General features: G+C 36.2%; 2 protein-coding genes across 5 annotated transcripts; both read left to right on the forward strand.

Moving 5' to 3' along the window:
• Positions 1-1,371: 1,371 nt before the first annotated feature.
• Positions 1,372-22,956, forward strand: LOC147510398 (putative cytochrome c oxidase subunit 5b-like). 4 transcript variants are annotated; one of them, XM_086602388.1, is made up of 7 exons: positions 1,372-1,674; positions 1,779-1,855; positions 1,942-1,992; positions 3,198-3,267; positions 3,353-3,432; positions 3,763-3,856; positions 7,290-8,063. In XM_086602388.1, exons 1-6 carry the CDS (start codon positions 1,509-1,511, stop codon positions 3,820-3,822), a joined length of 504 nt encoding a protein of 167 aa, XP_086458514.1. In that variant the 5' UTR covers positions 1,372-1,508; the 3' UTR covers positions 3,823-3,856; positions 7,290-8,063. The 4 variants fall into 4 exon arrangements, with proteins under 4 accessions (XP_086458514.1, XP_086458515.1, XP_086458512.1 ...); XM_086602389.1 differs by lacking the exon at positions 7,290-8,063 and adding an exon at positions 5,649-6,292 and having other exon boundaries at positions 1,417-1,674; XM_086602386.1 differs by lacking the exon at positions 7,290-8,063 and adding an exon at positions 22,664-22,956 and having other exon boundaries at positions 1,436-1,674.
• Positions 22,957-23,741: 785 nt separating this feature from the next.
• LOC147510399 (Protein kinase superfamily protein) lies at positions 23,742-25,957 on the forward strand. Its single transcript, XM_086602385.1, has 2 exons — positions 23,742-24,320; positions 24,502-25,957. The coding sequence occupies exons 1-2, from the start codon at positions 23,925-23,927 to the stop codon at positions 25,459-25,461; spliced, it is 1,356 nt and encodes a 451-aa protein (XP_086458511.1). The 5' UTR covers positions 23,742-23,924; the 3' UTR covers positions 25,462-25,957.
• Positions 25,958-26,463: the final 506 nt, after the last annotated feature.

Genomic DNA, 26,463 nt, shown 5'->3' on the forward strand with positions numbered 1-26,463 from the left:
TCAACATACACACTTGCAAAAATCCAAAATATACACCATCAAATATATAGCCCCTCTCCTCTTTCTGTAATCATCAATATACACACTCTCAACTCCACTCCAAATTCCTCCACTTCGTAACTCTCAACTCTTCCATATCTTAACTCGTACAACACTCAATCTCTCTACCACTCAACTCGATGATCCATCAATACCCAACTCTCATATGAGTGATTCATCTCAATATAATTATCAATCTCCCAATATTAAAAGAATTAGAGAGCATGTAGTGTTAGAAGAGTCAATGGATTATGAACAAGAAAAATAGAATAGAGATGATCAAAAGAGACATGGGTGAGACATGGATGATGAAGACAATGATATAATGAGTATAATGTTTGAAATTCTGACAAATCGTCGGTGTCTCCGTACCGAATGTATAAGAACTATCAGGCAACTAGGTGTGTACGTACTATAGTAACAATGTTCGGTTTCTTTTCCGATAATTATATTCTTTTTAGGCATCCATTTCACGTTTTGAAGATAGTTTTCTAGTATTGTTTTGCCGTTTGTGTAGATTCTCTTCCACTTAAGTATTGTGAGAGAACAAGAATTACGGCAATATAATACTGGTTTTAATATTTAGCCACAGTATGTAGCCACCGTAAAGTCAAAATTATACTAAGAACAAGTATAGTCACTACAACCAAATACTGAATAAAAAAAGACAATTTTGGTAGTAATCTGTGTCTTGCATAGACACCACTAAAACACAAACCCTATTGTTTTCGTCAACCAAATCTTGTTCAAAAAATTCAAAGAATGGTCACGATATGTATCAAACTACCGAATATGCAAAAAAAAAAAAAAAAATTGGCACAGAAGTACCTTAAGTGAAAACGTGGTACATTGCCACTGCGAAACACAAAACATACTGTCCGTTAAAGTTATCTCGTAAAAATTATAAATAAACACACGCAACAAACTACTGAATATTAGAGAAAATTTTAATCTATCTAACAAAATAAAAATAGGAAAGTGTGGGGCCAAAAGGCCCCATCCAATGGTAGGTAATCATTCTCACCAAAATATGACTTGGCAGATCCAATTGTTTAGAGAGTTTGTGCAATTTTGTTAAGTGCAATCAATACCATAAAATCTATCTAAATATCACCTAAAATTCAATAATTACGGCTGGGCTTATAAACTGTTGGGCCAGCCCATAAATGATTGGGCCTCCAATTTTGACATGGTACTATACAATTGCCTGACCCAATTGATACTATTGGGTTTATGGATAATGGGCAATTGGGTTGCCTTGCGAATTGTCAGGCATCGAGGTCTCGTACGTAGTAACAAAGTAAAATACAGTAGTAGTCTGCAGAAATTTTAATACAGGAAACAGTAAAATAAAAGGAGTTGCACGGGTGCAAACCCGTTTCAGATGGAAAACCTCATTTTGTGCCTACTGAAGATTTCTCTCAACCAGTTCGTTTCTTCTTACACTTTTGAGGAGCAGTAAAGAAAGAATGAATCAATCAGGAAAAATGTGGAGAAGGCTGTCAACTAAGCTTAGAAACCTACCTGCATCATCATCATTACTAAAACCCAATAATAACTCCATCAGAATCAACAATCTCCAAACCTCTTCCTCTTCTACTCCTCCTCCTCCTTCCTCCGCTCCTCTCTTTTCAGGTTTCTTCTATTATTATTATTATTATTATTATTATTATTATTATTAATATTATATTCAATATTCCATTTTTAATTCTCATGTGACTTGTTTTGTGTGTATGTAGTTGGGAAGAAGATGGTTGAAGATTTCATGCCAATTGCAACTGGTCATGAAAAGGAGGAACTTGAGGCTCAAATTCTGGTTTGTTTGTTTCTTTTATTTTCTTTCTTGTTTATTAATTAATTAATTAATAATTTGTTACGAACTAATTTTATTTTATGTTTCAGGGAAGGGATCTTTTAGAAATCAATCAGCCCGTTGGTCCGTTCGGCACCAAGGTACATTTTACTATTTAATTAGTTTTTTCTTAGTTGTTTCTGTTACTCTCTCGACTTGTTTCTGTCGCTCGTGTCGTTTTAAGTATTTGGTCTCAAGTGTGTGATTATAGATCTTTAGTATCTTTTAGCTCGGGAAAGAGAGAGGAGGTAGACTTGGATCTTTTGCGCTCTCTTTCCCGATGTGATATCTGGATGATTCTTCCTTTTGCCATATGTTTTTGTATTTAGTTATCATAATCTACAACACAACTGAAGTCTTTGATGGTCAAACAATTAATATGGTATTGCACTATTGATATGTGATACAAAAGTTATTACATCAAATGGACATACCTGGAAAAAAAGGATAACATATAACCTTTAAGGTTAATATATAGCCTTCACATTGTACTGGTAAGAGGACGTGATAAGGCACAATTTGTATGGTACGTTTGGTGTGGATTAATACAAATCATACTTTTGATAGCAGAAAACTGCATCCATAGTCTGCTTTACTTATGGAATCAAGTCTTGGCACTGTCCTTGTGATCTATGTCCTAACTGCACAAATCCATACTCCTAGCTTGTTTAATACTTGCTCAAATATACTCAGAGTTTTGGTCTTTTATGGGTCTCGTTTTGAGTCCTCTAGTAAGAAGAATTTCTGTCACTGAGGTGTAAAAGAGTTCTTTTGTTTTTGAAATGTTGTTAGGAACAAAGGGAATGTGGATTCAATTGCAAGTGTATGCACTTTCGGTTTTAATCGTTTTGATATTGGTGAGAAATCTAGTGTGCCTCATAATTTTAGGGTTGCATTATCGTATTTTTTCAAAAGTGCATATGCATAGCAAGTTAGCTAATTATTGTGGTATCAGACTTTGTATCATCACACTGTCAGTTTCAGGAACTAAACTAAGGGGTTTTCCCGAATTAGAAGGAATCTGCACTAGCCCCCCTTCTCTTAATTTGTCAAATTATGCTTGTGTAGTACTGCCCCCTATAGTGCGTGTATTCTTCACATGCTACTGTCCATTCCAATCTCCTTGGTCTTCTATAATCTATACATAAACTTTCTTAATTACTTATCAATATATAGTTTTCTGTTTGCTATTGTATGTTTGACCTGTACAAAATTTTCACTGTCGCTATTCATTTCATCTTGCTGATAAATGGTTATTAGTGTGTTTATGCTGCCTTCAGAAAAAGTAATCTCATGTCTGCTGCAGGAAGCGCCAGCTATTGTGAAATCTTATTATGACAAAAGAATAGTTGGATGCCCTGGTGGTGGTGAAAGTGGTAGGTCCCTTTTCAACTCCTTCTGTCTCCCCCCCCCTAATTTGAATTTGTTAAAGTTACTGATTCACTGTTTGTATATCTATAGAGGACGAGCATGACGTTGTATGGTTCTGGTTAGACAAAGGCCATGTGCACGTGTGTCCTGTGTGTTCTCAATATTTCAAGGTAATAAATGGAGGTTCTTAGTCACTACTCACTAGCGTATGTCTCTTGTGAATACATAATTCCGTAACTATAACAAAAGGGGTAGAGGCCCTTTTATGATTACTAATGTTGGTATTTTGTCTTTACGTTATTACATTTTCTTTTGTATGGTTGAGAATACTTTTTTATTAAAACAAAAGTGAAAATTTGAAATACTATGATTAGTAGCAGTCCTGTATGTCTGTATAGGCTTGCACTTCTACCAAACATTCCATCATCATCATCTTCATCATCATCATCATCAATTACTTTTCTTGCTTTATCTTGATTCAACTCTCTTGAGGTTTTCAGTTGGAAGTGGTTGGCCCCGGAGGACCTCCAGACGGGCATGGGGATGGCGATCATCATTAGTACATCTGCAACCTTCCTGCCAAAATAAACTTTGGTGAGATAATTAGAAATTTTATACAGCATAGCCTCTAGATTTTTTTTTCATGGGAGTCCGATAATGTTCTGGTCAGGATGATTTTGGTTGCCCTGGAGGACCTCCAGTGCAAATAATGGCTAAAGTTTTGAATTGGTTTATTCTTCACAAGTTATGACTTGTGAGAATCCAAAATTCCGTTGGTGGTTTAACAAAGCACTTTTATTGCATTATTTAAGATTCTGTTTTTTTTTTCCTTTGATATATTCAATGTCTCCTATGGTATAAGCTGTGTGAATCCCATCAGTGCATGTAAGGAGTGTTTAACTAGAATTGGAATAGCGGACTTTCCAAATTTGTGTGCTTGTCTGTTAGTCTAATTAAGTTTTTTTGTGAGGGTCTCCTTTGACTTTTACATCGGTTGACACTTCCGCAGATAAGTAGAATGGGGTTATGTATTGGGACCCCCATCTTTGGTGGAGTCCTCTCCGACACGACCCATTGGTGCTTATATATAATCAAGAAACATTACGGCTCTGTTTGGCTGCAAGAGATATTGTATTACTTAACTATGATTAGGTGATACAAGTCATGAGATGAAGTACTTGTGTGTCTGCCTCTTATCCTGTCACATGTTTTACTTGGCTACTGTTTGGTTGACATTCACACCTATATACTCATTTTTTATATCATACAAAAGAAAAACTAAAAAAAAAAAAATCATATACAAAATTTGCAAATAAAAACTCGTAAACAAATAAAAACTCATAAACAAATAAAAGGAAAAAAACTCTAATTAAATATTGAATACATAAGCACCCAATTGATTTATACAAAAAACATCCCCAAAAAAAAGAAAAATCCCAATTTGATGAATAATGTGAAGATTTAAACACTATTTTTTGGTGGAAAAAAAAAAGTTTTAATGTGAGAAAATAAAAAAGGCGGAGAGAGAAAATACATAAGGTTTATGGTTCCATTACTAGGATTCCCATGAAGGAGAGAGAGAGGGAGGGGGAGAAAGAGATAGGGACAATATTCTTTACGTGTTTTTTTTATTATTATTATTATTCTCTCTCATGGATAGAAAACACGTTTTAGCGAATTTGGGCTTTTCTTTTGGATTTGCTTATCCACACTTTTGTATTCCCGCAATTCAAGGAGCTTATTAGAGTATCCACGTTTTAGATAGACCAAACACCTATACAAGGTAAACATGACTGCCACGTCACCAATTCCTGAATATGGACTCTCTATTCACACTGCCAAACAGAGCCGTACGTTAATCTGTATCATTTTGGATTGTGTTCATAGATGTCTATAATAGCATCTAATGAAATGTAAATTTATGATAAAACATATTAGACCACCAATTCCACACAATTGTTTAGTGGTCCTTTCAATTCTTGTAAACATTGGATCCGTCTAAAGTACATGCACTCTTTTATGTCCTCTGATTCATTAGCCACAAGTACCTTGTGCTTGGCCGAAGCTCAATTAGATTCTTGTGAAGTTAAGTGGAAATGTCTAGAAACCCCTACTTTTCTTACCAATTTTAGCCTCCCAAAGCTAAACTTGCAGAAACTGATGGAAGTATCCCCATCTTAGGCAGTCTTTCCATATGCTCAATTGTCCAAACTCTGTGTCTATTCTCTTCACCCTCTCTTCACCCTCTAGGAGTAAGTTGCTGACACGAAAACCATTTATTACCTTAAGTCCATCATTCTTTCTCCAATTTCATTGGAATCTGGCAAGTTTGTAGGCCCCTTGATCTGCAGTTTGGACTTGCTAGTAAGAGCAAAATTTGGTCCAGGGTGACAGGTACAGTTCACTGGTAATAGTTCTTGAAGAATTCAATTGGTTTGCTTCCCATCATGGCATCTCCTCAGCTCCCTCACTGAGCTTGTACAGTTCCGTGGACCCTGGTGATTGTGCCCTAGCAGTCTGGGCAGGAGCTGTACTGGTGCTTATTCAGATAATGGAAATCACTGAATGTGGAAGATCTAGCTGGAAGCATGCTTGCTGTTATGGGCCTTCTTGCAAAGTATAAGGACATTGTTGATGGATGTCCTGAGGAGAAGATGCGTGTAGAGCAAGGACTGAGGTCAGAAGTTCATCTATTTGGTGAAACTGAAGGGTGTTTCAGATGCAAGGCTTCCAGAGTTCTCATCTCTGTTGAGTATTGACTAATATTTCAGTTAGAGGCTCTGCCAAAACTAGGCAAAAAGCTAGTCAATTGATGAAGAAGATGATGGATGTTAATTTGAAGTGATGAGATTGAGGAAGTTAATTCTGTTTCCTATTTATCTTTGCTCACAAGTCAAGTTGAAGAACTCACAGATTTGATTCAGCTCTGCTTTGAACGAATTAGGTCTTAAATATTGGTTCCAAGATAGCTTTCCATTCATTGAAACATGTTTATTGTGTTAATTTCTATTGTCTGAAACTTGAAACAAATCGGTCTGTCACCTTTCAATAATGCTTTACTCCCTGTAGAATGCAGCTGTAAGAGCATTTGCAATGCAGGGGATTATGAGGGGTTTGTGATTATAGTCACCAGTTTGGTGCAAAAATGGTTGTGCAATGCAATGGTGAATACCTGGTGACTGTAGCCCTCAGTTGATTTCAAGGTGAAACCTTCCACCGAGATAGTGGCTGACTTGTTAACTTCGGACGGGATCTTGGATTCCGTATGGATTACAAAACTCACCAGACGGAATCCAACATTCTGTCTCGCTATATTTCTATTTTTTCCAGACGGAATCAAACATCCCGTCCGGAGTCCTAACGACTAGTTCACCAACAGTCAGAAAGTCAGAACGGTCAAAAACGGTTAAAATAAAAAAAATTATTATATATACAACATTTGTTTCATTTTAACCCACACACACTTCCAACAATCATATATCATATTTCTTCTTCTTTAAAATCAGTTCTTCAAAAAAACAAAATATCAAATGGCATCATCTCAAGCAAGTGGTAGCACTCAAACAAAAGCAAAAACTCATTTTAGTATGTCCGAAGATCGAGCTCTATGTCTTGCATGAATAAAAATTAGTGAAGACTCCATTGTCGGTGCTTTCCAAAATGCAAAAGGATTTTGGAATCGTGTAACAAACGAGTTCAATCAAGCACGTGGGTCGAATAGGTCTTCCTATTCAATTAGCGGTTGATGGAAATATATTTCAAAAATGATGAACAAGTTTGTTGTAATTGTGAATGCGGTGGAGGTTTGACATATAAGTGGTACAACAATACAAAGTCGGGTAATTACAACTTTGTCAATTTGGAATTTATTGATTATCTTAGTCTTAGTCTAATTATTTCCGTCTTAGTTTAATTATCTTAGTGTATTTATTATTTTCATGTTAGTTTTAGTCTAATTATTATTTTAGTTTAATTATCTTAGTCTTAGTGATTATTTTAGTTTAATTATCACCATTTTATTTTTTAGTTGTCCGAGGCAAGGATAACGTACCAACTACAAGAAAAAAACGGTTTTTTCACTTGATCATTGTTACGTTATACTCAAGGATAATCCAAAGTGGAGTAACGTTTTTGAGGCAAGGTCAAACCGCCCCACAAAGGGAAAAAGTCGCAAAAATGATGGTGAAGATTCAACTTCTAATTCACCAAGTGTTGGTGGAGTTGAATTGGAGGGTTCTTAAGAAATAGGGCGTCCTCTTGGATCGAAGAAAGCCAAGTCCAAGAGGAACCAAGAAAAATCAGTTGGTATGTTGGAGGGTTATTTTACACGTTTAGAGGATACATTTGCACAGGATGCAAATGAAACACAAAAATGCTTAGAACTTAGGGAAAGAGAATTTGCATATGGTCAAAGAACTTTGATAGCAAGAGAAGAAAAAAATTGGATTCAAATGGAAAAAAAATCAAGTTCAATTGGAAAAAATTGGCTTCAAAAGATGCAATATGAAGTTAATATTTTAGCGACCGATACAAATATTTTTCATCCCGATATCGTTTTTTTAATCGAGCAACAACAAGCTGAAATGCATGCTGAATGGGCAAGGGCTAAAGGTGGTTCTAGCTCTAACTAAGCTTATGTAATATCTAGTATTTTATTTTAATTAAAGCACTATGTATTTTAATTAATGCACTATGTATTTTAATTTCACTGTCTTTTTAATTAATGCACTATGTATTTTGATTTCATTGTATTTTTAATTAATGAACTATGTATTTTTATTTCACTGGTTTTTTTAATTAATGCACTATGTATGTTTTTTCCAATATAATTATTTTCATAGAAATACAATTACCAATAAAATTAAAATACATTGTAATATAGTTCATTAAAACACAGCTCATTAAACACAACTCAGAACTTATTGGAATTACATAGGAAATATATTAAGAAATACATATGAAATACATTAGGAAATATATTAAGAAATACATAGGAAATATATTAGGAAATACATAGAAAATACATTAGAACTTCATAGTTCACGTTAGGAAATACATATGAAATGCACTTTCATTTCTATTTTAATTTTCGTCTCCTTCTCTCTCCTCTGGATCCGACCAATTTGGATCATAAATTGGTACCGGATCTGCTGTTTCTTCAATGCCAGTCCAATAAAAAATATGCTCAACTAAGTCATTTTGAAAATTAGTATGTGTAACTTCATTTCTGATTTTATTTCTTGCTTCAATCATTTGATAGACAAAATGAAAACCATCATCTTCTTGAAAGAGCGTAGGTATTGTTTCTTTTCTCTGACCTTTCCAATTCCAAACTCCACTTTCACATTCATTCTCAATAATCATATTATGCATTATAATGCATGCCTTCATTATGTCTCCAAGAACAACAATACTATGACAACGCGCAGAAGCCTTAACAATATGCCATCGTGCGCTCGCAAAACTCAAACGCCCTTTCAACATCCTTTCTTGCGGCTTCTTGGCGTTGAGTAAAGATCTTTTATGCTTATTTCTTGGATAACGAATGACTTGAACAAATGTGCTCCATTTTGGGTAAATACCACCATCGCAAGATAATATCCCATATCGTAGTCATTACCATTCACATTAAATGCAATGGGGAGCCTCACTTTCCTCTAATGATTCAAAAACATGAGAACGATGAAACACGTTAATGTCATTATCTAAACTGGTAAGTCGAAGAAGCAATGCCGGATCAGCGTTGTTTGTCTGGCGACTTCAAGTACCAAAGTTGGTTCCTTCTTGTACCCTACATGTATTCCGGCTCATCTTGTTGGACAATTCTTCCACACCACCCATCTGATCGATTGATCCAAGCATTCATGGAAAATCCCTTGCGCATTTTCAAATTTAATATCCTAGCGATTAATGCGCCTCGGTCGAAAGTACTCTTCCTCAAATTTGTGATTATTGCCTTGCACCAACGCTTCATAGATACATTTGTTGTGGAATCTCCAATTTGTAAATGCTCATCCGTTGAATCGGAAGAACAACCGGTTGCTAATTGTGCAACCGCGGCTAGTCCCTTCAGTAACCCGAAATTGCTTGCCCGACCCAATCCATCCACCTTGTCTTTAAAGTAATCATCGAATCTTTTGCAGGTTTTCAACATATACATAAAAAGCTCTCTTGTTATCCTGTACCTTCGTCTAAACTTATGAGGAGGCCACCTACAAGGTGTTGTGAAGTAATCCCTCATTATCTTTTGTTTACTTGAAATCACCACCATCTCTAAACGTGTACTCTCGCCCTTCACGGATCCACGCGATTTTATGCGTATCCACATCTTCAATTTCAATGGCTGCTTGAGTCATTAATGCCCTAGCAGTGGATAATAACTACAACCTCCTCCTTCTCCTTCGCCTCATTATATCATTATGCTCATCTCTTATTCTTTCCATGTAGTCATCTTTAGCAGAAGTACCAGAAAACGACCCGGTAAAACCAGAAGACGAACTATTACTATTAGATTCTCCCCATAACCTTTGGTTAAATGCAATTCTTTCTTCTCTAGACATTTTTTCTATTTTTAGCTTGGTTGTGGGGAAGAAGATGGTTGTTTGCTTGTTTGATATAAAAGAAAGAAGAGTAAACGAAATATGAAAGGTAAGGTCACATGTGATAATTCGATTTTGGTCCACTCTCCAATTGACAACACATTTTATCATATTTTTGTTCACTCTCCAAGTGACAACACATTTTATCCAAATGTCTACCCAAATGTACCCTCAATAATTACAATTTATGGGCCACCATCCATAATTCCATTGTATGGAATAGTAAAAGGCACAGTGAGATGGACCTATTAACCAGACGGGATGCTACATTCCGTCTTGGTCTACACCAGACACAATTCCTGTTAGAACCAAACCACCTGCAAAAATGAGTGATATTCCATCAAAAAAAATTCAGGTGCAACCAAGACATAGGAAATGAGTGAAATGCGAGGTCTAGCCTAACCTACGAACTTTTGGAATGAGTGAAATGAGTGAAACGAATATGAAATTTTTGGAAACATACGAACTTATACTTTGGAAACATACAAACTTATAATTTCTGATTTTTTTTTGCCATAATCTCATTTGTTTTATTGACATATTCATATCCAAAACCTGCTAATATACTTTGGAAATAATAAATAAGACAAACAACAATCATGAACAACACCCAAGTCTAACACAGAAACTCGATAAAAAAACTAACTTATAATTTCTGAATTTTTTTGGACATAACCTCCTTTGTTTAATGATATATTTATATCCAAAACTCATCAAAAAAACAACCTGCTAATAAAAAAGTCGTTACAAACAACAATCCTAAACGCCATAAGACAAGTAATGACGCATAGTTATTACAAACTACAAAAAAATATCTACTGAGACCTTCTCCCCCTACGAGAAGGCTCGGTCAAAGAGCTCTCCCCCCTACGTCGTTGTCGCCTCTCTAGTTGAAGTTGAGCTTGAGGTGTGGCACTTGCAGCATTCTCCAACTCTTGCACACGTCTCTGAAACTGCAAAGTTCGATTTCGCTCTTCTTGTAAAGTACTCAAAATGCGCTTGGAGAGGACTCCATGAAGGACGACGATGGCATAACCGAGAGAGCTATAGTTAAGGAGCTCCGACCTTACTTCATCCCTGTTTAACAAAACAAATGCATGTTAGGGGTTATAGTGAATAATAATAATAACAAATCATGAATAAATTCAAATCATACTAAGCTCGGCTAATCGCTCAAATCAGATCGACAAATCTACTACCAATGCAAAGATCTCATGGTGGAATAGGTATGCTCATATCTTGCCCCCGAAGTAAGTAATCATGCTCCAGTGCAAAAGGTCGGACTCATCAAATAAGCGTGGAGTTTTTGCGAAAGATTCGAATATCATGAAACACCTCGATCGCGGATCGTGGCAACTCCATCTTCTTCGGGAAATGAATGTCAAGCCTCAATGCTTCCGAAGTAACCCCTTCAAAATTGGTGCTCCGGTATAACGCACCTAGCAAAAGACCTCGACCAACCTTCTTCCAATACAAGTCATAGTCTCCCGTAAAAATGAAAGTTGATGTGTTTGGCCAATCATTTGGGTTTGCTCTATAGTGTGAAAGAGCAGATGAAGAATATCGAGGTCATTTGTCATATCTATGGGTGGTGGGTAAGGTATAACAATCTCTAGATACTTGCCGCCAACATCCGGTCCCCAAGGTACTATGCGCCATCGACCCTACAAGTATTATTATTCCGTGAGAAAGAAACCTTGCTCTATGACACATATATGATAGTTACGGTACTTCGGTGTTCTCGGAACATCCGGAATATCCGCATAAGGGGTCTGAAATATGAAGGACTTGGCCCAGGGTTGCCACTCAATCCGGGTAGCTCCTAAAAGCTCAATCTGCTGACGAGTGTTATGAATATTATACGATAGATCCTCATACCCCTTTTGCCTACGATGAATCCCTCATGCTTGAATACGTGGAATCAAGTCATGAGTCTCATTCTCTTCCAACCTCTTCAACACAGGATGCATCACACGAAAATGTTTGTACCACCAATACTAAATCAATAGATAAAATACAATATCAAAATATATATATATATATATATATATATATATATATATATATATATATATATATATATAGGTGGCTACCTTGATGACTTATCTTGAATGACTCGTCGCGTCCGTTTGATCACAACCCATCCAACGCCCAAGAACTATTCCTTATCAAACAAAGAATTGAGGTGGGTATAATGGTCATTTTGATTTTCTATTCATAAAAAAAAAACAAAAAACCCAACAAAACACCCTGAGACTTCTTCTTCCTCTCTCTTCCTCACTCACTCTCTACAGAGAAACTCACGCCGGTTTTTTCTTCACAAAAGATCACCCGACTATTCAATTGGAGCCTATTATCTTTCTTTTTCACAAAAAATCACTATACTATTTTTTTGGAATTAGCCATCTCTGTAAACCAAGGTAAGTTAATCTTATTTTTCCGATTGTTGTTCCTGATGGAGCAGCTTTGTCTGCATATCAGTATTTTGAGAATGTGAGGAATTTCCTTGTAGCTGTGGAAGAAATGGGACTTCCCAATTTTGAAACATCTGATCTGGAACGGGTAGACACAATTTTGAGAAATTTCGGTTTTTAAGGATGTACATTGTTGCTTAGGTAGCTGAATTTGGACAGGCGGATGTGGTATATCAAGATTTGGTGGGAGTCTAAAACCTAGCAATTCAGGAAAATATTTCACAAGGAAAAATTAAGAACCTTTTACTTAATTCCTTGTCAAGGAACGATCCAAATCATTTGGTGTGGAACCGAATTCAAATGTTGATCTTGCCCATGATAATCTTGATATGGTTTGTAGACTATAATTATTTTTCGGTTTGTGCTCGAGTTTTCCATGTTATGTAGTGAGTTCAAAAGTTAAAATATCTGCAAATTAAATTGGTGCAGAATAATCGTTCATTGAACATGTTTGTCCATACTCTTTTTTCAGAGAAGAAACCAGAAGATGTCCCAATTGTAAGAGTTCTTTCTCTGGTTTAGTTATTTCCTTTCAGTATATTAGTAAAATTGTTGTCCCAATTGTATGAGCTATGAACAATTGGACTATGAACAATGAGTGTTCATAGTCCATACTGTACTATGAACAATCAATGTTTATAGTCATGAGCTATGAACATTATTTGTTTTTATCACAATTGGACTATGAACAGTGATTGTTCATAGTCCATACTGTACTATGAACAATCAATGTTCATAGTCATGAGCAATGAACAATTTATGTTCATAGTCATGAAAGCAATAGACATTCTTTGTTCATATCATTATTGGACTATGAACAATGATTGTTCATAGTCATGAGCTATAAACATTCTTTGTTCATATCATTCAAAAATGAGTTGGTGCAATATTGTCGACATGCTTCTATATATCGTGCACTATAAGAGGCTGCGCCTATTTGGGTTTAGGGTGCATTTTATAGCCCGGATTAATTATAAGATAGAGCAAAGTGAGATATGGGAATTTGTTTTGCTTGCTCGCTTTCGCATGTTTTCTTCGTTTTTGCAATTTCATGGGCTTTGAGAACATTTTATTGGGTATGGGTGAAGCCCAAGAGAATGGAGAAGTACTTCAGGGAGCAAGGCATCAATGGTCCTCCTTACAAGATATTTTATGGGAATCTCAAAGAAATGGTGGGCATGGTGATTGAAGCAAGATCAAGGCCTATGGAACTTTCCCATCGTATTATTCCACGCCTTCTTCCTTTCTTTTATCACATAGTTGAAGACTATGGTATCCATGCTTGTCTTCACTAATTTTTTTGGGACGGTTTTACATAATCATGGTATCTGATTGTTGCATAAAGTAGGGTCTAGAAATATATTTGGACGACGGATGTCCTTGCAAGGAATGAATTAGAAGAAACACAAGTTTTGGTTTTCATACTCTTTTGTGAAGCCATGGAACTATCAATGAGAAGAAAACTTTTATCATCATCAAGGACGTGACGGGTGGGGAAGATAGGCACGTCAGTGGATCAGAGTGAGAATGTGAACAACACGGGAACTTTTCGATAATCGCTTCTAATTGCGGAGTAAACTAAACTTAAGTTGGCATGGACCAAATCCAAGGTTGAACATCATGGATCCGAGAGATGATAAGGGATATTCTCTCTAACAAGTTTGGTCACTTTGGAAAGATGAAATCAAATCCATTGGGTAAACCGTTAGCGTAAGGAGTTGTAAGCTATGAAGGTGTAAAATGGGTCAAGCATAGAAGGACCATCACTCCAAAGATTTCATCAAGAGAAGTTGAAGGTATACTATTAATTGATGTGTCCACACATACCAACATCTAAAAGTTTAACTAAGTAGCCGGTAACAAGTTTTATTGTTTTGTCCGATTCTAGTTGATGGTACAGGCATTTTATGCAAGTTGTAGCGACTTGGTTAGTAAATGGCGTAAGTTGACCTCCAAGGAATCGTGTGAAGTTGATGTCCGGCCCGCCTACTGAGCTTAACAGGAGATGCCATCTCTCAAAGCATTTGGTAGCAGATTATGAAGAAGGACGGCGTGTATTTCAACTTCAAACTGAAATGGCACCAAAAAAAAAAAAGCCTCAGTTTTAAGGTCCAACATTATAGCCTTAAGGAAATTGACTTGAGAGTCCAAAGCCTTTCCTCTTCTTTGTAATATATCAACAGTTTGCTTGGATGTTCGTTCGTCATAGTACCTTTCTCCTAACAGAACCTTCAGAGACATAATATAAGAACAAAAGGAAAAATAAGAGTCTGGAATGACATGCTTGTCGAGTGTGGAAGGACCGTTGGGTTCTTACACTCTTTTTTTTTTTTTGGGTGTTTTTTTTTTTTTTTTATTTTTTTTGAATTGTTTGAATTTTAAATTGACTATCCAGTTTTTTGGGAGCTTACAGTGTGGAAGGACCGTCATTTTAAACATGCCTCCACGAACACGAGGAGGATTAAGCACCCAAACCCGAAAAAGAAAATGTAACGAAGTGCCACCAATTCACATTGTTTATGAACCCAATGAAGAAATCGCAAAATCAACAATGAACACTTAATGTTCATACTCTTGTTGGACTATGAACATTCAGTGTTTATACTCCTAGTGGACTATGAACATTGAATGTTCATACTCTTTGTTAGACTATGAACATTCGGTGTTCATAGTTGATGCAATCTGATTTGCCAATGATGTCAATGAAGTTGGCATATGATGTGTATATGTCAATGAAGTTGACATACCGCCAATGAACTGGAAAAGGGTAACAAAGTCGGAAAGACATGGGCGTGCCCATATTTGATTGGAAATGTCAAAATAAGCATAACCCACAGCTTTGTTGTGGGCACCACCCTCTCGGTCCCTAAATCCATCATTTAGGCCTTCAAAATCATGTTTTTGCCGTTTTATGAAAGTTTTGTTTTTGCTATATCTTTTGATAGGAGATTCTGTTTTCGATTTGGTCAATTGGGTTAATTCTATTTTGATTAGTAGTTTCTTAATATATTGGAAAGTTTTGAGTTTTGTGGAAATTAGGGTATTTCGCCTATATAAAGGCTGGTAGTTTGTATTAAAGTTTTCAGTTTTGGTTTTGAGTTAATCATATTAAGAGTTACCACAATTGGACTATGAACAGTGATATTAAGAGTTAATCATATTATGGGCTATGAACATTCTTTGTTCATATCACAATGGACTATGAACGATGATTGTTCATAGTTCAGTAGCTATGAACACTCATTGTCCATAGCTATGAGCTATGAACAATGAATGTTCATAGTCCATATCAGACGCATTCTTATGAACAATCATTGTTCATAGTCCAATTGTAGTATGCACAAAGAATATTCATAGCTCATGACTATGAACATTGATTGTTTATAATAATGCGGTATGGACTATGAACACTCACTATTCATAGTTCAATTGTGATATGAACAAAAATGTTCATAGCTCATGACCGTGGTATGAACAAAGAATGGTTAATTTGAGATACCCCTTGTTTTGCGGTGAGAGGAGTGATTTTTCCCGATAATAATATCATCTTTATTTTTGTTTTGGTAAACGGTTGAGATTAGATCATCTAATTTATTTTAGATCGGCAAATGAGATTAGATCTAACCATTTTGGTAGTCTTCCACACGTGCCGCGGCTTATACATTATCGTATATAAACTTTCTCGTTATATAGTGTTGTACGGCTTATATAATGAGGTATGAACATTGATTGTTCATACCCCAAATATGTATGAACAATGAATGTTCATATGAACAATGAGTGTTCATAGTAGGGGTGGGCAATGGGGCGGGCTAGCCCGCCCTAAACATTTAAAGCCCTTCAAATATTAGGGCGGTCGGCCCGCCAAAAAAGTCGACATAGGGCGGGTCACAAGTCTAAACCTCAAGTTCTTACCCTACCCTAATCCTCTTTAAAAGGCTTTAGGGCGGGCCTATATATTTTCTTTTTTTTTTACTACATAAGTTTTAAAACTCATTTATATTACAAAAATATACAATAATCTACAAACTCAAAGTCCAACCAATCTAGTAATAATCTTGTATAAGTCCAAAATTTAAAATGCACATCCACAATCTAATGAATCAAGTATATCGAAGTGTTCGAATTTGTTATTCCTTGTACTCAAACCTCACTAAAATTACATTTTAAATTGAAATACATAGACAAATAATTATATTATCATTTTAAAGGAAGAAGTAATAGATATAAAGAAGAAAACATAATAGTTTTGGTTAAGGGTCATAGAAGGTTGTTAAACTATTTGTAATATCATAAATTATTTCTATAATAGATTCAAACAAATATAATATTACCTTTCTTCTAATTTAAAAGTGATTCAAGCTTTGTATATGGAAATGAAAATATTGGCTTTTGAACAAGTGATGGAGAAATGTTTGAGATTACAAATGTCATTTTTCTGACAAAGGTTGTTTTTTGGTTTCTATGTTACAAATGTCTGCTCTGTATTTTGCTTTAATGGTGTGGAAGGAAATCTTTAGTTTTAGACTTGGCTTGGATGTGAATAAAAATATAATTTATAAGAAATAAGTGAGAAAAGAAATTGAGAATAATAAGTTATGGACTTTGACTTGATGATCAAAGGAATAAAGTCTTATTTTTTATTAGGCTAGTGCTCATTGTTCTTCATGGCTGTTAAGTTGACAAGTTTTTGTTATATAAGACAAGTTATTAGAAGTACCCTTAGGTGTAAGTGATAAATTACAAAGGACAATGTTATTTTAATTGAAAATATTTAACAAAGAGTTGGACAATTATGATATGTGTATTTATAGTGAAAGTGTGAAACAGGACCGGTTAGGGCTTGGTTAGGGCGGGCTTGGTTAGGGTCGGGCCTATGTTTTAGAATCTTAGCCCTAGCCCTGCCCTAGAAGGCATTAGGGCCGGGCCGGGCCGGCCCTAAACTCTGTGAGGGCTTTTAGTTGTGAGGGCTTTATAGGGCTTAGTGGTCGGTCGGTCGGCCGGGTTAGGGGGTTAGGGTCGTTAGGGGTTAAATTCCCACCCCTAGTTCATATTTTTCATATTGGGGTATGAAAGTGATTGTTCATACCCCAAATAAAGAGAGGTACAATGGTCATTTGACTTTCTATTCACAAAAAAAAAAAAAAAAAATAGATCCACAAAAAATCCACGACCCCATTCTTCTTCCTCCTAACAAAAGCCATCTCTACATAAAATTTCATAGTTGGGTATTGATTTGTGTATAATTCTTCAATTTGGAGACGAGTTTAATTTACCTTGGAGTTATCCTCATAAATATGAAGTGGGTGATCGGTTATCTGTTGAAGTGAATTCTTTGACTTCCATTGAATCATTGATAAAGAAATACTTTATATAGTTATGACACCTTTTTTTATGTAAACCATTGGAAGGAATTAAAGATATGGATGGTTGAGTTGAGAATCTTGGTGAGTTTTTGTATCTCTTTGATTCTATTGTTGAGCAGGAGGTAATCAATTTTCAAATGAGTTCTTCAAACTTGATTGAGTTGGGTTTCAAGGATTCACCTTTAATTATATCCTACCTATATTAATATCCGTTTCTCCCAAGATGCTCATAGTGAGCCACATCAGCAAAGTTTTTAAAATAGTCCCTATTTGAAAAATAATTACTTGCTTTCTTACCAAACTAACCTCGAATTTGGCACGCTCTCTAATTTAATATAAATTAAAATTGTCCTTTCATGTGTTATGCTAAAACAAAAACAAAGCTACGATTATTTCATTATTTCAAATGTATGCAAGGGAAAAAAAACAAATTCTAAAAAACAATGGATTAGTTAATTGATATGTATTAGTTATTGGATATGGATATGGATATGTATTAGTTAATAGATATAGATATGTCTTAGTTAATAGATATAGATATGGATTACTTATTGGATATGAATATGTTAAACTTCCAAGTGCTTCCCTTAAATATAGGCCCAGACATGATGGGTTTAAGAATAATAGGCCCGGCCACAGGTCGGGCTGCATGGCTAGTTTTCCTTTTGATTCTTAAGATTTGATTGTGGGTTAACCGGTTCCATTGAGTTTCCAGGCAGAGTTTTCATGAAAAAACGTGGTAGTGGGTTTCTTTCGAAAACTTGGTGGTGGGTGTCCCCAGAGTGAGGAGAGAGAAAGAGGATGAGGAAGAAGAAAGAGGCCGGTTTTATCCAATTTTCTAATCTAATTTGTGAAAGAAAAATAAAATGACTATTGTACCCTCTCATATTTGCTTTGTGAAATTAGTGCAAGATCCGACGCGTTGGATCGGGTATAATCTAATGGACGAATGAGTGTTAAGATGGGCTGTCATTTTAAGCTGTCAAGTTAGCCAGCCCCATATATATATATAGCCCGGCTCCTAAAAGGACCTTAAATAAGTACCAAATCTAAAACACCCACAACTTTACCTACAAAATGATTTAAACCCTAATCTTTTGTGCATATGATCTACTAACTATAAAGAACATCTTTACAAAAATTCAACTCGTTTAAGGTCATATGATTTATCTAAGTTAGAGGATATCAAACGAGTTGAATTTTTGTAGAGATGTTCTTTATAGTTAGTAGATCATATGCACAAAAGATTAGGGTTTAAATCATTTTGTAGGTGAAGTTGTGGGTGTTTTAGATTTGGTACTTATTTAAGGTCCTTATTTAAAGTCCTTTTAGAAGCCGGGCTGTATATATATATATATATATATAAACATGTCAACATTAATAATTAGATAAATAAATGAAATGAAACAATAACTTAATAAATAAGACTTACCGGCATAATCCAAACAAAGCCGCACAAATTGCCTTTAGCGGCTTTTCGCCTCAATCGCGAGGTCTAGCCCGTAAAGGTATGCCAAGATGGATTGAACCTACCATAATCCCACATCCTCTATACCGAGACAAATGCCATCCACCCGACACGTAAATAACTAGATCAGCGTATCCGAATAATACCGCACCAACAAAGTAGAAGAGAAAGGCACGTACATATTCGTGGATCGACTCCTCACCAATATGATAGTCTTTCGGCTTCTCCTTGAGCTTATTCAAGTATCTCGAAGTAAACCAACTCATACTTATAGCTCCTCCCTTAAACAATCCCACATCCTCTCTACGCCTGAGACAGCGGCCATCCACCCGATACGTAAATAACTATCAGCGTATCCGAATAATACCGCATTAACAAAGTAGAAGAGAAAGGCACGTACATATTCGTGGATCGACTCCTCACCAATATGATAGTCTTTCGGCTTCTCCTTGAGCTTATTCAAGTATCTCGAAATAAACCAAATCATACTTATAGCTCCTCCCTTAAACTGCTCAGCCGATAATCTCAAAAACTCGTCTTCCTCATCATCTTGTACCAAATCAAAACTTTTGAAAGAAACTCATCGCCGTAGTAAAAACCTCTAAAGTTTTATAAAAAAGAACGGCATTTCCATAACCAATTGGAATACCCGTGAGCATTGTGAAATCAAGAGGGGTAATCCTAAGCTCACTCCATGGGAAATGGAATGTCTGGGTAGTTTGCCACTACCGCTGAACTATCCTAAACAACAACGCTTGATCATTTTGTCCCAAATTAGAATTCAAAAAGTTCCCAAATGGTGTGGCAACTATAATGTTGGTAACCGTGACAAAATTATGATCCATTTTTTATTTCATACAATGCCACCACGACACAATATTTGAAAGTGCACAACACACTTTCTATAGGTGTACTTCCTACATTCAACCAACACGCAATACGATATAATTACAACTAATTTTTTTTTTTAAACAATGCGACAAATTCAAACTAATTACACAACAACAAACTTGATATAAACTAACATAAATAATAATAATTAACATAATAAAAAATCTAAAACTTACTTGAGGCTCCGCCACTCGATTTGTTACGTGTCGGACCGATGTTGACGCTAATGGTGGGTGTTCTTCGATTTCACAACGCGGTGGAAAATTGAACTCAAGTTCAATTTCGTCCTCCTCACCCACATTTTGCGTTCTTGACGACGATCCTCTTTGCCCCCTTTTTTTTTGGATAGTTTGACATTTCCAAACCATCGGGAGTGCTCTTCATGTGGTGAGGTTGGTGGGGATGGAGAAGTCATTAGGAATTGAAGTTTGTCAAAAAAAGTTGTTAATGGAGGCTAGAAAATCACAATGGAGGCTGGGAAGAAAGTGAAAATAGAGTCTGTTCGCGTCTGTTCATATTGACTCATGAGATGGGATGTTACATTCTGTCTCAATAAAAAACCTCCAGACGGAATCTAACATCCCGTCCGAAATATTTTATTTACCTTTGCATTGCACAGCTTCACCTTGTTTTTCACCGTTTTTGTGAAAAGATGGTGAATAAATACTGAAGTGGCGGTGATAAAGAAGGGATTATATTCACCTGCATTGCAAATGCTCTAAGTGCAACTATATGAGTCCGGTTCCTCTATAATCGGGTTATTAACTGTTACCAATTTCATGACACCTGCTTACTTTTACTGGACGCTATTTTCGCTGTTGAGTAATTTGTTTACTTTTCATAAAGGCTAAATCTACTATGCGCGAGATGTAGGGTACGCCCTCACATCTCGGCCACTCATCACAGGGGTGCGTGTGTATTGCAAGGCAAAAATACTGATCCAAAAGCCCATACGACCTGCGCACCATACGACCTGCGCACTGAAGACATGCTCTTTCATAAATTGTACTTCATTTTATTTGGGAAATATACTTTTATTTATTGTTATCAAAACACAAGCCCAAACTTCTCCTCCTCAATCCTGTCGTCTTCCTCCAACCCCAAACTTGTTTCCTTCTTTAGTTTTGAAACAATCAATTTATTTAGTTGAGAAAATTAATAAGCCAATTTCCCTTCTTTAATATAGTAAGTATTTGATGTAACTACTACCTATAAGGATTAAGGATTGCTCTTTGTTTTTCGGTGATACAAGTTCACCGAATACGAGTTTTGCTCTTTGTTGCTCAACTACGCGATACGAGTTCGTGACATTTGATCTGAAATTCCGGCCGTGACATGATTGATACACTTGAAAAGAGCTCGTATCATGGTGTCGGTGTGTTGCTACTTGCTACAATCAAAGCCTTTACTGGTGCTAAATTTATTGAATTTGTTAACCCAAGATACGTACTACAAATCTAGAGTTGACATGAATGAGGGAGGTTAAGCTTAATTGGAATTGTTTAGAGGAGGATGAAGAATACAGGTAGACGTCAGCTTAACCTGATAATTACTTGGAAAAGAAAAATGATGAGCTAGATAAAATTGCTTATTATCTCCTACATGCAACACTCACATACTTACTCAGTGTATCAAGATGTCAATCTGAGATCTTTTTTCGGTTCGATATGTCCACCTACGAGATGAAATTTTGGCTTTCATCTCGGTAGGTGTATTATTATATATTTTCCAAAAAGAACATTCATTCATTTCTTTTTTCCCTGTCGACCCCGGAAAGGACGCTACAAATCCAGACCCGGAAAAAAGAAGGGCCGGTGGTGGGCATTTCAGAAAGTCGGGCCGATTGGGTGTCTTCATTCAAGCGACGGTAGAGAACAAAAAGGAAACGAAGTGAGAGGCCAGGGAGCAGGGAAAAGAGTTGAGTCAATCAGGCTCGACGACCGGGAGAAGCAAAACGAAATCCGGATTTGGCCGAAAAAGAAGCAATGCTATGGATACCCACATGTACAAACCATTCAGCGGTGGTACCTTGTTCGTCTCATGAATCACAACTTATTCATCTCAGGCATAAAAAACCTAATTTATATACAGAAATAAAAATTAAATAAACTCGACGCTCGGTGCCAAAAATCCCAACATTGACATCCAATGAAATTGGTAATGTTCTATTTCAGTCAAATTTCTTACTAAGACAGTATATAGATTTTGCAACTTAGACCTAAAATTTCGCGTTAGTTTAACCAATATATAATTAGATAATAGTTATTGACTAGTAATATAGGGGTACCCTAATATAGTGACCCTTTGATTTCATCATATATTAATTAATTAAGGCATTAAGACTTTGATGTAATTCTCTTGAAATCCAGTAAAGGGTAAGGAAATCATCTAATTAAGCTACTGGTAATCCGAAGACCGAAGGTGTGAACACTATATATTAACGAAAGTGTTGAAAGAAATCTAATATTTAATGCATTCCGGACACAAATCACACAAGAGGTTGAATTTGAACTAGTCCCATGTTTAGGTTTGTGAGTACTTAATGTATTTGGCTTAAATGAGAATAGGAGTTTCGTGAGAGACTGATAACTGATAATTCCCAGGTCATTGGCAAGGGAGGAAAACATGTGCTGTGGAGAAAACGAATGGTCTAAGGTTATAAATTTGTAATTGAGTTCTTGTTCAATATCAACTGGAGATACTTTTGTATTTGCGTGCAAGTCTTGTGTAATCTGTTGGAAGAACTATGACAGCAGGGGCTGGCAATAGGTTGGATCGGTCCGATATGTGCAAATCGAACTGTTTTGCTTTTTAACAATGTAGATGTAAAACCGGGTCAAATTGGATATTTGAGTTAGAGAACCAAAACCAAATCAAACTATTTTTTTTTTTTAAATTTCGAATCGATCTGTTCTGAACCAATAATTTTAATTTGGACCGGATTTTTTATAATTGAATCCTAATTACTGTTACATAAACATTTATTTTGCAAAATATAAATATGGCACATAAATCCAAAATGTATAACACATTAATTAAAGAAGAAAATTTTAATTACTTAATCAAAAGTCATTACAAGAGCTTATAACTTTAAATTTTATCAACTCTTGTTTATTATTTTTTGACTGTACACGTCACAAAAACCTATTACAAAAACTTATTACGAACAAAAATAAAAATGTCATGGAGAATTGCATGCACTCTTTATTCACTTGATGAATCTTTATATAGTGGAGAAAATTATGATTTTGGAAGAATAAGGTTCAAAATTTCAACAGGATCGAACCCAATAACGGTTTGATATATATTTAAGGGTTAACTAGTATTACCCCCCATACTAGATGAGCCAATTAGGATTTCTCCCCCACTAGATGGGAAATTAGGGTCTCCCCCCTAAATACACACAAAAAAAAAGTCAAAATAAGTTGACCGAAATTTTTTTGTGTGTATTTAGAGGGAGACCCTAATTTCCCATATAGTGGGGGGGAAATCCTAATTGGCTCATCTAGTGGGGGGTAATACTAGTTCACCCTATATTTAATCCAAAACCAATCTAATAACAGTCCGGTTTTGATTTTCAAGACCCGGTTTAAAATGCTAACTACCTATTTCAAACCCGTTTTTATTGGTTTGAACCGGATCGGGTATCAGTTATTACCCGCCAGGCCAGTAGTTGTAGATGGTAGAAATGGGTCACGAGTATTGAATATTCAAATGAATACGTAGACGTACCTTCCTTTCCGTATGACCTAACAAAGAGGGTCGAAACGATATCAGCCGAACCAAAAGATGAAAACATGTCAAAACAATGAACCACGTACCACAAAAGAAATTGAAGTTGGTAAAACCATGTGGATTTGTTAAATGGCATCAAAGAAATCAACTATCATCGCAGCTGCAGTGATAATTGCTCTTATTATCTTGTTAATAATTTTGCGTGTTACACTTGAACTGTCTGAGGTTTTTTACCTCATTCTTGGAGCTGTTGTTGCTGCAAATCTTGCTATCTTAACATGGATATTTGTCCAACACCGTAAGGAAAAAATGTTTGCACGGAGATTGGTATCGGAAGGAAGAGAGCTTAGAGTTGAATACAGTTTCCTTAGAAAAGTAGCTGGAGTTCCAATAAAGTTTCGATATAAAGAGCTCGAGAAAGCAACTGATAACTTCCAAGCTTTGATAGGAAAGGGTTCTTCTGCTTACGTCTTCAAAGGGATCCTTGACGATGGCACACCTGTAGCTGTGAAACGAATCGAAGGGGTAATGTTGAGTTTCATAAATTCAGTTGTAGTACGTATTTATACTGATACTGACCTTTCCCTTTTTTTTTAATATGATTATTGGAGACAATGATTTTAGACGGTATAATGGATAAACAGGTTTTAACACTTCTTGTTGTAGTTTATGTTTTGTTGATATTTTATATTTTGCTTTCCAATAGGTTGAACATGGAGAGAGGGAATTCAAAGCAGAGGTATCAGCCATAGCCAGTGCACAACACGTAAATCTTGTGCGTCTTTTTGGATATTGTAGTATTCCTGGTGGTCCTCGCATACTTGTCTACGAATTTGCACACAATGGATCACTGGATACTTGGATTTTCCCTCAAAGGGGTAGCCCAAATTGTTCAGATGTTCGATTTAGAAGCTCTTCATGCTTGACTTGGGACTTGAGATACAAAGTTGCAATTGATGTTGCAAAGGCGCTTAGATATCTTCACCATGACTGTCGGTCGCGGATATTACATCTTGATGTTAAACCTGAAAATATACTACTTGATGCAAATTTTCGAGCAGTTGTGACAGATTTTGGAATGTCCAAATTGATGGGAAGGGATGTAAGTAGAATATTCACCACTATTCGAGGAACAAAGGGGTACTTGGCCCCTGAGTGGCTCTTGGAGAACGGTATTTCTGAGAAATCAGATATTTATAGCTATGGAATGGTAATTTTAGAGATCATTGGTGGCCGTAGGAATGTGCGTCTAGTCAGAAATGGGGACAATAGGCAAAGTAGATGGTCATATTTTCCAAAAATTGTGGCTGAATGTATGAGAGAAGGAAAGCTTATGGAGGTGGTTGATGGGAGACTACTAGGAGAGGGTGGGGAAGTTGATGAGAGGCAAGTAAGGATCTTAGTTCATGTGGCATTATGGTGTATCCAAGAGAATCCTAATCTTAGGCCTAACATGGTCTCTGTAGTTGACATGCTCGAAGAGCGCGTCAGTATGGATGCTCCCCCACCGACTGAAATGATTGTTCTCGACGTTTTAGGAGTGGATCATGAGGAGACAAACGGTGTGAAGAATGGAGTTGCAATGCAGCCTACAAATCAAATGGAGAATCAGCTTTCAACTGTATCTGCTTGCTCATACTCTATGTCAATTCTATCAGGCAGGTAGTGCCTAGGAAGGCTCAAGCCAAACTAATTTGAGGAAATTGTTACAAGATCCTGTTATCAATGATGAAGACGAAAATGATAGTTTAGCTGTCTAACTCCCAGGGGAATTGAGAATTTCGAATTTCACTCCTCCAGTCACTTAAAGACCGCCTCTTGTGATTGTCTTTTATATGGGAAAAGTGACCGGAGAAGTCTGAGTCCCATATCTGTGAATGATGTGTTTCATTTGGATGAAAATTTCCACTACAATCAATGAATCTTCACTGCGACTCTTCTTTATTTAGAAGTATATGTTTGTATCTGTAGTTTCTGTACACATTTGTGTATTCATTTTTTAATGATTGCGTGCATATTGCATCTAGTATTCTACTATACATGCAAATGCGTATATGGTGCCTTTATGAGTGATTTGACTGGATGTCACGCAGACCAAGCAACTCTAAAATGTGTTAGTTATTTTTGAATTTGTGAATGAAGAGTTGTTCTTTTGGTTTTAATTTGATCTTAGATTTTAATGTCGTGTTTGATAATATGTTATTAGGTTTTCGTTTCACCCCTGGTTTTCAGATAATTGAATAGGGTGGCGATTGAGATATTTATATATTGAATAATTTTCTATTTTAATTGTCTGGAAATTCGGAGTGTGACAATTTAAGAGACACATAATGCAAATTAAGGACAATGTCCACTCCGATTGACAACAATGGGTTGCCAGATAACAACGAGCTGCACCACGTGACGTCACTTTAGCTTGTATTCTTGTTGCAAGTAGACTATTTTGCAGTGCAAAGTATGCTTGACTGTACATAAACTCCATGATAGACTTGTGCTTTTTAATCCGAGGTGGTAAACATTCAAATTTAGTGTTGTTCTATTTTGAGTCCGTTGGAATTCAAATTTCAAAACTAGTAGTGCAGGCCCGGCTCGGCAACATAGGCCACTACCTAGGGTTCCCACTTTTTGCTAATATTTAGGGCTTACATGCCCACTAGGGGTGGGCAAT

The sequence above is a fragment of the Coptis chinensis genome, chromosome 3, assembly GCF_015680905.1.
Source record: "Coptis chinensis isolate HL-2020 chromosome 3, ASM1568090v1, whole genome shotgun sequence".
Taxonomy (NCBI): Eukaryota; Viridiplantae; Streptophyta; class Magnoliopsida; order Ranunculales; family Ranunculaceae; genus Coptis; species Coptis chinensis.